Here is a 16,121-nt window from a genome sequence, read left to right as displayed (position 1 = left end):
TACAAGTTTTCTTCAGTTCTGTAAGGCTCTTCTGATACAACACTGTGCAGATATTTCTATGCATGTTCTCTTGAGCACCCACTGCTGTCAGAGACATGGGCTTGACCAACTGTGGGATTTCTCAAATTATCTGCTACATGCTAATAGAACATTTGAAGACAAGTATGTAAAGCACTTTTTGGGAGGAGGTAGAATTTAGTAAAGGCTTTTTTTGCATTTTTTTTTAACCTTACCAAATAATTAAGTGGTTTGACTTTCTGAAAATCACTCTTAACTAGCAAACATCTTAGCATATTATATACATAGCAAATACTCATCAGAAAATAACATAAGTCTAAAGGAAGGGAGGGAGATAAAGAGCAGTTGGTCAGCTACCTTTTAAATACACTTTCGCAGAGAAAAATTTGAGACCATAAAAAATCTGCCCTTTTGCTAAAACTCACAAGGGGGTTAAAAAGGCGAGAAAGAATTTCCATAGCTCAAGGTCATAACCACTGTCTATATATAGTTGTTTATAATAACAACTATGAATTAAGCTCTAAGTAGAGACACTGCTGAACTTCACTCAAATAAAACAGCAAGTAAAATATATCATTTAATGCTAAATTCATCTTCAACAGGAGAGCCAAGTTGCTGATCTTGTCTAACATACATCCCAACCAACTACCCTGACAAGTATACCACATGCTGTTCACCCTACAAGTCCCATAAGGCACTTCTCAGTATACATCATTCACACCTTAACAGTAAGCACATAAGAAAACAGTTTTCAGCCAGGAGTGGTGAGAATGAAAAGCTGCTACGTGAGCCATGAACTAAGGACCAAAACCCAGAAGGATACCTAGTCTCTTACTGCAAACAGGAAGGTTATTTTTCACCTTTTTTTTTGAGAACAAACAATAAAAGTCAAGAAGACCTATTGTACAGTGTACAGAAGCATAAAGAAACTAGCAAAATTAGTGTTTGGCTATTATCAGCTCTATTTAATGTACATGTTCCTGGTAGAAACCTATGACCCAATGACTTCTACATTCACAAAGAACCCCTGATTTTCTTTACGGACAGGTTTTAGTTGTGGGGTTCTTTATATATACATACCAAAATATATATACACATATACGTATACACACACACCCCCCAAAAAAATACAAAACAAAACAAAAAAACCCCAAACAAACAAAAAAAACAACACCCCACAACTAAAAACAGATCTATTCCATAAATCTTACACCATCATTTTACTTGAAAGGAAGGAATTTTACTACAAGAACTGGATTAACTTTTTACTTGGTCTAAAATTCTTGGCAGAATAGCTCTCTATTTCTTTTCTTAAAGTCCTCAGAAAATTGACACAGCTTGAAGGATCTACGAAAACTTGGATTTGACTTCAAGAGCTGCCTTGATACATCACCTTGGAAAATAAAGACATACATTTTCTTAAATGTAGTTCTACTGAGTTCAGTTAAGCTTATTTACAACAGATTAGTATTTAACACTATGAGAGTTTTAGAGCTGAGAGAACGGTATTTAAGCAAGGAAATTAGGAATGCTGAAATGCCTACTACAGTCTGTAGTACCAATGAATAAAACAGTATTTCCCTACCCATTCACCATATGTCTTCTAATGTGTTTCAAGGGCTTTTCGTTCTCTTACAAGTATTACTTGTAGATATGGAGATTGCTTTGCTTGAAAGATGCCTACTGTTATTTTTAATGCTAGCTTGTGGCATCAATATTCTGTCTTTAGAAAATAAAAATCTTTTATAATGGGGAAATAAAAGGATTTCCATTAAGGGGGAAGAGGACATACATTAACTTGAAAATAAATTCTGTTCCCGAGACTCAGGCGCAGTATTTGCAAGATTATTTAATATCCAAATTGCTTTCAGCCTTCTTTGTAAATCTCATCAATCCTTTTTGTTTAATTCTGTCTTTCTGGTAAACAGAGAGCTGAGGACATTCCTTTATTGCTATCTGAGCTTGAAAACACAGTAAGTCACCCATTATTAATATATTATATTAATAAGCACAGGCATGAATACATAAAAAGTGTTGTTCTTCACAACAACCTTCATTTGCAAGTAATTCCTGATTCTCCATTGTTTACTAGGTCACTGTACCACCATGGAGATGACAATGATCCCTTTTAATCAAAGGAATGAAGCTAACGGACATAATTAATGGTAACTACCAATGTATTAGCTATTTATTTAAGATACATAGGCATGTGCCTGGGGCTAACTGCTATGTATTATCATAAGGAAACTGACTTTTTCCTTCCATCTGTTTTAAACTCCATTAAGAAAATACACTAACCACAAGTTTATTTATGGGATCAAAAAATGCTATTATGACCCAGTCCTGGATAATAACTTCAGCCTGCTAGGATAAGAAAGCTTACTTGTTGCAAAATAATAAACCCTGCCACAAGGGGATAAACAGAAGACTAAAGAGAAGAGAACAATCCAATGAAAATATAGTGGGTGAACAAAGAAATCAGACCCAGACAGCAAGATGGATATTTAGCAATGACAAAAAACTGCTTTCTTGAACCAAGTCCAGGGTTTCTCTCCAAACGATAAGTAAATATTGTCAGACTCTTACTTGAAAGATGCCGCAGAGATCCTTCCAGCTATCAAACAGGGTCCTGGGTCAAATTATTTTCCAGATTACAGCTAGATATAACCAACTCTCTAGAAGTCATCAACAATAAAACTTTATCAGCACGTACTTTCCCTATTATTTTCTAACTGATTAAAAAAAAAAAAAAAAAAAGTACCTGAATTACTCGAGGAAAGAGAACTGTAGCAAACAGCAGGAAGTTAATAGGACTACTTATAAGTCAGATGCAATATCCTCTCTCAGCAAGTGCTTTGCTGAACAGACAACTGAATGCTAAGCATCTTGCAACAGCAAGTTCCACGTTCTGAATTATTTTAACAAGCATCATTCTCACACAGGCCCTGTTCACCAAACTTATAGAACTTAACTGCAAGATAACAACAAGCTTAGATGCTTTAATATCATCACAAATATAAGTGCTTTACAGCTAGCAATGGACTTGAGTATGCCATTTACATGCACTGCTGAACTGAAGCTTCACAATACTTAATGATACACAGCTGCACCCCTGCCAAAGCAGCTGTATCAGGAGTAGTCTTCCCCTCTCCCCCCGACTTATTTGAAAGGTTACCTTTGACAGCTTATTTCAGCCTTGAGAGAAGAAGGTTTAGGGGAGACCTTATCACCATGTTCCAATGGTGGCTACAAAGAAGATGGAGACTCCCTTTTTACAAGGAGTCACACAGAAAAGGCATGGGGTAATGGGTACAAGTTACTCCTGGGGAGATCCCAATTGGACACAAGAGGAAAATTTTTCACAATGTGAACAGTCTGGAACAATCTCCCCAGAGAAGTGGTGGATTCCCCAACACTCGACACTTTTAAGATTTGGCTGGACAGTGTGCTGGGCCATCTTGTCTAGATCATACTTTTGCCAAGAAAGGTTGGACCAGATGATCCTTGAGGTCCCTTCCAACCTGGTATTCTATGATTCTATGATTTCTGACATATCTGCATCAAAACTATCTTGCCTTGATGAAAAACATGACTAAAATCCCCAGGTAAGAACTGACAATGGCTCAAGCAAGTCAGCACATTCTCTTGAGATCTAGGTGCCTCCACTGTTTTTGTCACATAAATAAGACATGTCAAGTCATACAGCTACAGCAACATTTGTCAGTGTGCTGACTTAATACAGGTTTGATTAGCACAGCATGATTAGACTGAAGGAGCTGCTTGTGGAGATGATGGCACAGCCAGCAACTAGAGCACAGAAAGCATTCATGACCATTTCAGCAACTTTCTGCAAAACACTTTAAGAGAAGTAGACAACAGGGCTGGAGAGCCCTTCTGACCTAGAGAGTCACAAACTAAAACCTTCACATGGACAAGAGCCACAGACCAACAAAACCAAGGGAAGGAAGAGTACAAGACATGGGCCACAAGTGGCAGATGAGAACTCCCTCTTGGTCCCACCATTCCCCAGCGGGACAGGACTGGGCTGTACGTGCAGCTGGACCTCAGCAACCCAACAGTGACAGCACTACAGCCCATCTCACCCTCCTAACCCCTGGGTGCCACCTGGTTTGCCAGGTAACCCTGGCCAGTACAGGCCAGTCGCCAGTCCCATAAGCAGCATCAGAGCTCAGAAGTCACACATTCCCATTCCCGCAATAGGAAAAAAATAAATAAAATAAAATAAAATAAAATAAAATAAAATAAAATAAAAATCTTTTTCAGCAACAGATCTTGCCTTTCAATTAGGCGATGCCAAATCCATCAGATTTGAGACCCCAAAAAGAAACCAAGGAGATTCCTTATTTATATGAAGAAATGCAAAAATACGTAGTTACAGAAGATTTACATACAGCTGGACACACTGAAACATGGAGTAACAATGACAGAGACAGTAATTATAAAGAAATTTCTCCCATGAATTACAAATCTTAATACTGCTACTAACTATGTATCTTTTCAGCTTTTTATTTAGGAGAAAGCAGTGTAGATGCGTTCCACTACTCTTTAGAAAGAAAAAACCTACACAGACTCAGAATCTATTTTAAGAATTACAACTCATGGACTGTGGTTTACTGTAATCCAGGACATTAATTCATCACAAAGCACACATTTCCAGAAGTCATGAAGAAAATTATAGAGATCAAAAAAACACATTCAATGATACTTTAAAGTTCAAAGATACAGGGGGAGAATACAGAAATCTTACTAATATGTGGATAACCATCACACAGACATGAGAGAACAAAGATTATTTTATTTGCTTGATTGTAAAACATACAGGAGAAGTAGGAAACTAGGAACAGGCAACAAATGTTGAAATGCAAACATGATGTAATCTAAAACAGGGTTTTGAAATCAACATTGAAAGTTATGATGCCATCCTGGAGTCATCACACAGACCCTGCTCTAGAATACACTGTATGTATGTACTGTGTACTTCTCATCACTCAAAAAGCACAGCAGAACAAAAGGGGTCAAATAAGACGGAAAATCAGTGGCATGCCCAGGACCTTGCTGCACATGTCAGTTCCATCATGCAGTGGCTCACCCACAGTGAGCAACTATTTTCTCATTAGCATATGATGCCTGACAAAAGTCACAATCTCAGAAAATACCATACTTCACTTGAATAACCACTGTGCATATGCCACTTTTTTTTCCTAGAGTACCAAATACCTTGATATCCATGTGAACCCATTTTGAGATAATCCACACAAAATCACTGACAAAAAAACTAGTGATATGCTCCCTTAAATTCTCTTCTCCTTTTCTACTCACACCCATGCATAACTTCACTGCTGTTGAACAGCAAATTTAGATTCAAAAATTAAAGCATGAAGTAAGGAGAGTAAGAAAGGAGAAGAAAAGCCCACACAACCAGATATGTGAAAATGTGAGAGCAGTTGTTTAAGTTCAGGTTCTCATGTAGTAACATAAAGCTTCCATGTTTGGATTGCATAAACTGTGATTCAAATACTTGTTATAAAAATAACTCTTCACTATAATATTTTTTAAAGAAATGTGACTTAGGGTCACGAGCTTACTTTTCCCAAAACATTCATTTCCAGTTAAATTGAACTTGGCAATGTCCCTTTCGCTTAAATATCCATTTTGCCAAGGGGAAGCTAGTTCCTGGATGTAGAATTTACATTACTGCTTATATATGGAGGTTTAAATTTATTTTTTTGTTTGCTTTAGCTTTCAAAGGCAGTATTGGTTTGTTTTTCTCCACAACACAACCAGTTAGATCTCTCCTAGCGCATATTAGTTTCATCACAGACTGGATCTCTTGGACCATCTCAGTTACAGGAATCCTTCTCCTACCTAGACCCCTGATAAAGTACACATACCCCTCCATCAAATTACAATTTCAATTTCTATGTCTGATGCAGAGAGGATAACTCTATATTGTCAACGCAGTATACTAGACACTTATTATCCCAAATGAATTATCCTAAAAGGAAGGAGGACATTTAGCTGCAGGAACATGATTTGAAAGCTTAAAATACAATTGCATTTCCAAACTCTTCACACTCTTTCCACCTCCACTGACTGAGTGAATAAAATGCATACGGATTTTAAAATGCATATACCGGGTAAGAACAGTCACAACAAAGAGCTTCCAGAATGAAGTGCCACTGAGAGCTATGTGTTCACAGGAGCATCAGGTCGGACTGACACATAGCTTAGAGAAGAGGCATATGCAAAAGATCTTGTCATTCCATTCACTCACGAAGCTGGATTTCATCTTCATGTTTATTTTAACATCTGAACTTCAAATCTACTACATGTGATCACGTAGCAAGAAATATCAAAATACTAACCATAAGAAAGCTCCTGTATCTTCATTTCAGAATCCCCTTTCAGGAACTGTTCACTCCAAATGCAAATAAATCATTGATTACTATTTAATAGGCGAAACACTAGACTTTCAAACCATATACCTGAACAACTATGTTAAGAGGTTAATTACATTCCCTATTTTAATAGGGATAGTGAGTTGAGCAGAGAATTTCAAATGAAAGATCATCCTCAACAGTACTGTGTTTGGGGATCCAATAAATTTAAGGTCCTGCCTATAGTTGTAGTTGAAACTGTGTTAGCAACTAGAAACAAAATTATTTCTAATAAGGTGTGAAACTGTGATTTTTTCCTGAGTCCAAATACAGCAGAATAATGCACTGAATGGTCAGGCAAAACATTCTGCAATAACTGGACTTACCATTATGAATTTTCTCTCTGTTGATTTCAGTTACATACTTTCATAAGCTTAATTAATAAAACCAAATAGAGTCCTTTGAAGTCTTCCAAAATTAAAAGAAAACAAACAGTTATCAAACATATTATAAAGGCCCTGATTCATAACAGCTGTGATACTATCTCCTGGATACACAGGAGACTGCAATCCTATAATAAGCAAACCAACCATCTAGAAATAAAAATTTCTATTAGGATTGTCTGCATGTTCTTGATCATAACTTCTCCTAAGCTGTATTTCACACTGGTATTTTAACAGCGTTTTTTGAGGAGGAGGAAGCGTCAGGGGGGAACACACCAAATTTGTAGAGACTACAGTTTATTGAATGTAAACCCTAAGAGTCAAGATGTCTAATTAATTTCAAATGCTGAAAGACCTTCTTCAAGGTCTTTACATCCCTGGCATCATTTTACAGAACAACACAGCTCCCAAAGTACTTCAGAGATGTAATTACTGCTTGAAAAGCTCACTGACCACAGCCTGCAAGTTTCTTTTAGCCAAAGCAGGAAAGCATGTCCTGCCTTGCTCAGGACCAGTTACAGTTCCCAAACTTTGGATCTTCAATCTCCTTCCTTAAGAAGGTCAGAAAAAAGGATAAAGAAACCAGAGTATATTTAGGTATAAAATGGAACTGTTGATAAATACTGAAACAAAACCAAACATCTCCAAGCACAGAAATGTAACTACTGCCAGTCACTGCACATACATAACATCACATATACTCGCAATTCCTGAACTACCCCCCTCTAGAGAACTTGAATAGAAGCAAGAAAGCGTAGGCGAGTATTTCAAAACATCTTTGTTGATCACATATAGCTTCCATCTCATGCAGTATTACCTTCAGTATCTGGACTCAACACATTCTTTCCAGGAACAAAGACAGTAATAAGTTTCTTTATCAGTTGGAAGTATTCAGTAAGATGCCTTAACACAAACAACACAGCAACAAAAAGGTACGATTTCCCAGAATACTAATGAGCAGGGATAAACTGCACACCAGAAGCAATGTTAAGCATACCAATAACCTGTTGATTTTGCTCCAAATCTAGAAGAGGATGCCTATACCACCAGTCTCTTATCTTAATTTAGTAATAATGTACCTTATGACATTTTGGGTAGTCTGGCTTTACAAAAACCTGGAGCAGTTACCACTTCCTTTGTATCTTCTGTAACAGTTTTGTCTCCCTACATTCCAACTTCTGCAGTCAGAAGTAACTCATCAATTCCCACTCTTAATGAAATACCAATACAGCAAAGAAAATAAGCCTTTAACATTTCAACAGAATCTCATATTGTTTTCAATACTGTTGAAAGTAAATCTTTTCACTTCCCATCTGATATCTTCTGGATCTCAGCCACAGCTGTATAAGAGTAATTTTGCAAAGAAGCAAGCAAAAAGACTGAGAGACAGTATTTTAAACTGAAGTTGGATGGGTTTGGGTTTTTTTTTTTTGAACAAAATCATGAATGAGTAGTTGAAGGCTGACTATTCTTGCAAAGAAAGAAGGATATCACACTGATACCAGTGCAGACACTTCTCCCCTCTAGGAGCTTCAGTGGAGAAGAGTGTGGAAAACGTTATGCAAGGTGGATGACAATTCACTTTTATGCTTAGTATTAGCTCTACTCCATAAACTTACCTTAGCGTTCAAATATTACAGCTTTCTGTAATATTTTTATACCAACGAAGACAGCAATAAAGTGCCACTCACAGTGACAAAACTACTGCTTTTAAAACATTTTGTTCAAACCATAAGCTATAGGACAAGAGCACAATGTTTGCAGTGCAAACTGTATCTATGATGGTATAGCAAAGGTATTTCAGTAAAATGGTTATGACAGTAGCCTGACTTAAGAGAAATAGAATTATTTTGCAAAGAAATAGAGACATAAATAACACCAGTTAATGGAAAATGTATATTCTTGCTGAAAAATATCTGAGAAACTTAACTGAATGGTACTTGGTCTATTAAACCCTTTAGAGTTTGCAGGCCCAAAATGTTACAAGAATGATGAATAAGGAAACAAACAAATAAAAACAAAGGGGGGTGGGGAGGATTTAATGCAAATTCTCCAACCAGCTTTCACTAGTAATCTCCTATTAATGCCAAACACAGCTCCTTGACCAGTTTCTATGCTAGCTAAGGACTAGTCTTCAAGACAGTGCTGCTGCTTCTAAGTTCTTTCTCCATCCAGTTCAGGCTAATGAGCTCTCTAAATTTAAGCTAGTCCTCCCAGAAGAAGCTCAAGAGCTGCTTATGCTCAACCTGAACTGGCTGAGGGGATGAATTATGGTGGCATATGAAGTCTACACAATTGACAACTAGTGTAGTTTAAACTGAGGTCAACAAAACCATATCTGAGTTTTGGTCCACTTCTGCAAAAAGTTTCAGCTTGGGAAATATGAAAATTCCAACAGTCCATTTCAGCAATTCTGGAATATTTGCTTTTAAAGTTGGATTGTAAGGAGACAAAATTGTTACAGAAGATACGGAGGAAGTGGTAACTACTCCAGTGAAGGCACCACCTAATAATACTGCTGGGAGTATCCTATCTAAATAACAAACTGCTAAATTTAACAAGTTTATTAACATTTACTAACTCTTCACATACGTTTCAGAGATGTATGTAACATATATTAAAAATTCTGCAGGATAAAGTAAAAGAGATCACTCTGTATGTCAGAATGATAGTAAACCTATTGATATAAAAATCAGCAGATCTTAAAAGCTCTACTTACCCAAGTTTTAAGAAAAAGTAAATATGCAGAAGTAATGCCGGTTTGTTTCTACATCTAGAGCTCAGAGAAAGGCTATAAATTGTTTATGTTTTCACTTTGTACAGTGTATTTCATATTCTTGCAAAGATATTAAACAAAGAAAATATTTAGATTATGCCTGATCTGTAGCTGGCTGACAGGACAAGGACAGCTAGCAGATAGCGCTAGGCACTGCTCGCTTATTCCTCTTCCAACCTGATGATACATTACAGAGGTCAGCTAGAAAAAGACATTCACAGTGTCAGTAAGTTGCTATATGTGCCCAGCAAACAGCATCTCACAGGTTTCAGAAACTGGTGTCCCACCATGGGGGGGGGGGGGGGGGGGCAAACTTCAAGACTGCTTTTTGTACCATCTGACCTTGAGCAAGGTCTGAAGATATAGTCAACATATCCCGAAAGTCTGAAAAACCTTCAGTAAGCACATTAAATTAGGTAAAACAGCTATCACCATGCAGTGGCGAGGTTTTCATTCCTTTAGTCTTAAGACATGCAAAAATCTAAGGAAAAAAACTCTACCTCAAAATACAGCAGTCCTTCCATTTTCAGAGACCTATAATTTTAAGTCTTGTCATTCTGCTTCCATACCAATTTACCCAGCCAAGACTGTGCATCTTGTTTAACTCACTTTCAAAGAAAATCTTAATCAGAGGGTAGTGCAATAATAAAATTTGTTAGAAGTACAATTAGTTTTAGCACATGTGCATCTGAAAGCTTCTACAGCTAAATATAAAAACAATGACTTCATAAAGGGTGTAAATTCAGTGACTTGATGTGAACAATGCGAAAGTGAGGTTTTAAGAATGCTTTGTACAACATGATGGTGCCTCTTTGAGAATCAGGGCATAGCACAGAATAAACGAAGCAGATAACAGAAGAAAAAAAAAGCTGTGGGATATACATCATTAGCAGCAAGCAGTATAGAACCAAGTTCAGTGGTGTAGGCCACAGCAGGCTCTATTTTTAATTTTTTTTATGCACAAGATTGCAGTGGTACCTTGATACATGACCTCTGGCAAATGCTTAGGTAGGTAATACAAACAACAGTACTGAAAAGCATATAGATCACCTCTGTGCAGGAATTCTAGATAAAGGAACAAGAAAATTTTTGAAAGAGGCTTTTCTGTAAACCAAATAGCCCTTTTTTATTATTATTTATTAAAGAAGGGCTGTCCTTTTACGATCCAGGTGTTAGCAGGAATGTCTGTGTGCAACATAACAGATCTTTAATTTGCTTCTAAAGTGCTTATATCTTGACTTCTGTGAATGTAGGTCAGTTCCTTCACAACGAGCAACCCATCATGCCCTAGCTCTTGAAAACAACACTATTCCCTTTCAGCAAAATTTCATTAGGTATATGGGGCAGACATTTAAAAAACTTTCCTGTGTTTTGCTAAAATCTCATAATTCTTATAAAACCCAATAGACAGACATGCACAAATACTAATTAATCTCATTTTGGAGACTCCCATATGTCAGTTTCAAGGTGAAAGAAAAAAATATTAAAATTAACAAATAAATGGCTTTTTAAAAAGCAGTCCATTCTTAGGAGCCTGTGCATCACGCAGCAAAAAACTAGCATGATTGGTCCATAATGAAACGAGCTGAAGAGGTTTATCAGTGATGCACAGTTGCACAGAATGGTATTATCTGAGCTAGCAAAGGAAAATGACCTAGTGACATTAGCAGGAGTTTACAAAGAGGGAAAAAAAAAATAATCTGATGTGAGGGAAGAGAGAGGGAAGGACAAGACATGGGATGGGCTAATCATTAAGAACCATCTTTCCTTCAAATAGCCAAGAAGCTCTCCATCTGGTCTCTATTTCATGAGCAGCCTTTTGGCCAATTTTATTATAGTGTATCACCTTTGCTTCATACCATCATATTTGTGGTAAGACATCCCCTTTGTCCCCTCCCTACAGCTCCATACTTGAAAAGCTTACTACAGAAATTGTGCTTCAAACAGAGAAATCACATCTGAGCACATCAGCACACACTGCTTTTTCACAAGTTAAATCAACAGTGGGTCTGACTGTGTGACCTGCTGATGTAAAGAGTAAGTGGAGTCTAGGCTATGGTCAGCCCAGCTAGACAGGATTTAAACAATGCAAACACCAAGATGTTTACATGTCCTGCACAGACAAAGGTTTATATGCAAATGAGATACACAATCTGATGCACTAAGATTTCTACTATTTTTACTTATTGTCATTAACACTGCCGTAAAAAAAGTATTCATGGCAAACAGAGCTAGGAATCTGCAAGTCTTGAATCCACTGCTGTAATTTTCTTAAAGTAAATTTTTAAATGTGAAGCACTGAAACGTGTTGAAGCCCCCGCTTATCATAAATCATGAAAAACAGACGGTAACCTCTCTACATTACAATTATCCTCTTGCTCTTTGTCCAAAAAAACAGAAGTAAAAATCTCTTAGGTGTTCTTCATTATCATGAGCCTGTACGAATAGAGCAAGACAAAAAAAAGGCATTCTGGCAACTGCACAATAGTCACAGAGGCAATTTTGCACATGTGTGGATTTTTATAGAAGTCCATTACCTTCTTAGAAATTTGGGGGGGGAGAGGGGAGGGAAGGAACGAGAAATTCACCATTCCCATTCTCCAGAATAAGTAATTTGCTAAATTCCTCCAAATCAAATATCTTTCAGAATTCCCTTCTCTTTCAGATACCACTTCATGAACAATTGTGAAATATTATAGAAACTGAGATTTTCTGACAAGGTACCAGTGACATAGAGGTTAAAATCTTGCTAGAAAACCCATTCCTACTGAAGGAGAATTCCTCCAACCACGCTCTGAAAAAACACTACTGGATTAGTCATTGTACTTAATTTTAAAGACAATCAAAAGGCATGATCTTGAAGGCAGATTTAACAATTACTTTCTTATGAACTTCATAAGACTGGCAAATGTCATATAGTTCCACTAGTACTGAAACTTCCGGTTAAATCACTTAAAGGTTTGACATGCCTCCCTCTTTTTCCTTCTCCCTCTTACACTGCCAGATATAGGGCCTGCAACAGTGAAAACCACTCATCTCTTAAAAGCTTTAACAGCCCACAGCTGATTTAAAGGTTCTAAAAGTTCTTGTTTCATTCGAACAGCTTTAACCACTCCAAAACCTAAAGTGTTTCATTAATTTCCGTGAATACGAGCATGAAAGCAACTTCCGCATGAAGCATACTAACTCAGACACTGCATATCATGATTTGTTACAGTCCCCAGAAGTACCACCCACAAGGTAAACACTTGCTAGGGACACGAATTTGCACTTCGAGGAGAGCCTGTCACTGCCGCATGGACTGAGCTGGATGGAAGGGCTCTCACTAGAAGAACAGTGAGACACATAAATTTGAAGTGTCAAGGAAGTTTCTTTGGTTTCTTTGTAGTGCATCAGTCTTTGTCATCACCTATTTAACAAAAAAAAAAAAAAAAAAAAAAAAGTACATTTGGCAACACTACCAATTTGGGAAACTCTTGGAAATACTTTATGGCTTGCAGGAACACTAAGGAACCAATATCCAGCATTTTCTCTTCACAACACAGATAACCAGACTATTGTTCTTTCATGGTAAAGACAACCATTGCAAAATGATAAAAATATCATTAGAGTTCTCTATTGTGAAGGGTTTTTTCCCCACCCTAGTGTCTCACCTATAAACATCTGTATGCCATACAGCTTCAAACAATCTAAGAACAAAAATGTAATAGCTAGTCTAATTGGAAATAAAATTTCATAAACACAGTATCATTTTATTACATTTAGTAATCAGTCTATCATCTCTGACCGAAAGACCTTTGCTGAATATGACTCCAGGGTAACAGACCTGCAACAAACCACACTTCAAAAAGCTGGTTCACCCAAAGTATCCCAGTTGTTCTACGTGTACAAACATTTATTGTCCATCAGTCTCCCTAGTGAAAACTTATTTCTCAGACTCTATCCACAAAAAAGGACAAGTCTAGAGTAAGGCATAAAAAGGAAACCCAAAATTGTTTGCTGTTTTTCAGAATTAAAGACAGCTTTCCTATTTGAAAATGCGACACTGCACTGGCAATAGTTTCAGATCGAAACCAGTAAAATGTAAAAATAAATAATACAAAAGGTATTTTCTGTGTTCTAGCAACAGGTTACAACTCTAGGCTTGAAACATGCCGCAGTATGAAGGAGAGAGACAGAACACACACGTGCCTTGAGCCAACAGATGAAACAACCAACCAATAAAGATTTTTTTTGCAAATAACAATGAAGATGTAGGAACTTATTTGCATAGCATGCATATTTTAACAAGCGCACATGCACTTACTATTTCCACCTATGCCCTTCTTCCCATCCAGAAAAAAAATATATCAAGAACAAGGCAAAAAAACAGCACATCTCTGACCAAAAACTTCACTGCAGACCATGCTGGTATAGATGGAGAAATCTGTACCATCAGAGAGATCTGCATGCTGCTATGCTGGACAACACTGGTGTTGGAAGAATTAATCATTCATAGATCAACAATTGGTTCTTTCATCTCCCTGGCTTTCTCAGACCAGACCATTATGTATTTTTTTCCACCTACTGATCATGTTACACTCCAATTTTTCAGCTGCATGTAGCAGAGAGAGCTGAAAAACATTCCTATTTCCAGAATGTATCTCATTAAAAGAAATAATCCTAACCAGAGTGGGAATCTGTCTGCTTCTGTGGGCCCCACTGCTTTGGCATGGTCAAGAAGTGACTTAACAGAAAACTCTGTAATAAAATAACAATCAAATAAGCTGTGAAAAAAAAAATGTGGAAGGCAAACTTAAGTGCACCAAAGTCCCTCTTTCTGGCTTTCCACCAAAGGCAGTTCATGTAAACTAATCCATGAGATAGCTGACCTTTTACCACGTAAAGTTTTAGGACTAAATACTTCAGCTAATCAAAAACTAAATTACATGTATACATTAAACCACATGTTTAAAATTATTCTGGCTAGCCAACACAGCAGCACATTCAGACATTACTAAGCCAATGGGAATATGGCTTTTTTGAGTATCACTGCAGAGAAAGAGAGGGAGAGGAGGCATTCATGATTGCACAGAGCAGTGCCTCATCATGACATAAAAGGAGGAAGAAGTCACTGGAAGAGAAGGTTGTCATGGGAAACATTTCTCCCACTTTTATCGCTGTCTGTCCTTTACACGCCAAGCCCTGCAGCAGCCTGGCAGGTGGCACAGGGTGGCGGGGCCACGGAACCCCGACACTCGTGTCCGAGTCAGCCGGGCCTCCACGGCACGGACACCTGTCAATAATGCCATCTCACGCCACCCGGGAGGGAGAAGGGTGTGGGCAGCGGGACCCAAGAAACCTGCACCTTGCCGGAGGATGCGGTGGGGGGTGTGCTGGCCAACCCCCGCTGGAAGGGTCCCACACCCCCCTCCCCGGGGACGGGCGCAGCTTCGGAGGCTAAATCCCACGCAGTTGTACCGCGACACTCCCGCGAGCCCCACGGGGGAGGTCAGGGGGGCCAAACCCGGGCTGTCGGGGCAGCGCGGCAGAACACGCCCGGGGCAGAGCCGCGGCCCCGCCGCAAGGAGGGGAAGGGAGGAAGGGAAGGGAAGCGGGGGCTCCCCGGGCCGCCCGCCCTCCCGCCCTCACCGTCGATGTTCTCCCGGTCGCTGATGTGCTGCAGGTTGCAACCCGTGTCCTCCCGGCTCAGCTCGGCCTCGGGGCGGTAGGACTCCAGCCGGGAGTGGGCATTCCTGCGCAGCTTGGGGCTGGAGGAGACGCAGCAGGAGGTGGTGTTCCCCATCTTCTCTGCCCGGCCCCGGCCCCGGCGGAGGCAAGGGGCGGCAGGTCAGCAAGGGCGGCGGGAAGCCATGGGCAGCGGCGGAGACGAGGGGGAGCGGCGGGGGACGACGCGGCGGCCGGGGCGCCCTGCGGCTGCACTCGCCGGCGGGTCCCCGCGGCGGCTCATCCGCGGAGGCGGCCCCGCAGCGCGGCCCGCCGGCGTGGGCTGCGGAGGCGGCGGCGGCTAAGCCGTCCTCCGCGGGCGGGCAGCGCCGGGCCCGCCGAAGCACAGCCCCATCGCCGGCGGCGGGGCCGCCGCGCTCCTCCCACGCCCCCCGCGCAACCGCCGGGACCGCTCCACGCACGCACCCACCCACGCGGCAGCGCCGCAGCCTCCGCGGCAGCGGCCGCCGCAGCAGCAGCAGCAGTAGTAGCAGCAGCAGCAGCAGCAGCCGCCCCGGGCGGCCCCCGCTAACCGGTTCCGGTTCAAGCGGGCGGTAACGCCTCCCGCCGGGCGGGCTGCAGGAGCGGCGGCCGGGGCTGTGCCCGCTGCCGGGGGGGCCTTGCGCGGCTGGCGGAGCCCGCCCTCAGCCGGCGGCTCCCGCGGCGCGGAGGGGGCTGCGGCCACGCTGCCGGCCGGTGGCCCCCCCGCCTCCCCCCCCTCCGTTTTGGGCGTCCCCGGTCGCCCTCCACACGTCTACGCGTGTTTTTACACAATGTGTG

At 40.4% G+C, this 16,121-nt stretch overlaps 1 protein-coding gene across 4 annotated transcripts in view; it reads right to left on the bottom strand.

Annotated features, from left to right (window-relative positions):
- CCNY (cyclin Y) overlaps nt 1-15,910 on the bottom strand; it is a 126,410-nt gene extending 110,500 nt beyond the window's left edge. For 2 of the 4 annotated variants that reach the window (XM_032982679.2, XM_032982681.2), the window contains exon 1: nt 15,267-15,762. In XM_032982679.2, coding sequence (XP_032838570.2) covers nt 15,267-15,420 — 154 coding nt within the window. In that variant the 5' untranslated portion in view covers nt 15,421-15,762. The other 2 variants (XM_042802103.1, XM_032982682.2) reach the window with 2 other exon arrangements.
- Between the last annotated feature and the right edge of the window lie 211 nt (nt 15,911-16,121).

This window comes from Tyto alba, unplaced genomic scaffold (assembly GCF_018691265.1).
Source record: "Tyto alba isolate M040663 unplaced genomic scaffold, T.alba_DEE_v4.0 Super-Scaffold_38, whole genome shotgun sequence".
Taxonomy (NCBI): Eukaryota; Metazoa; Chordata; class Aves; order Strigiformes; family Tytonidae; genus Tyto; species Tyto alba.
This window is presented reverse-complemented; position numbering and strand designations above follow the sequence as displayed.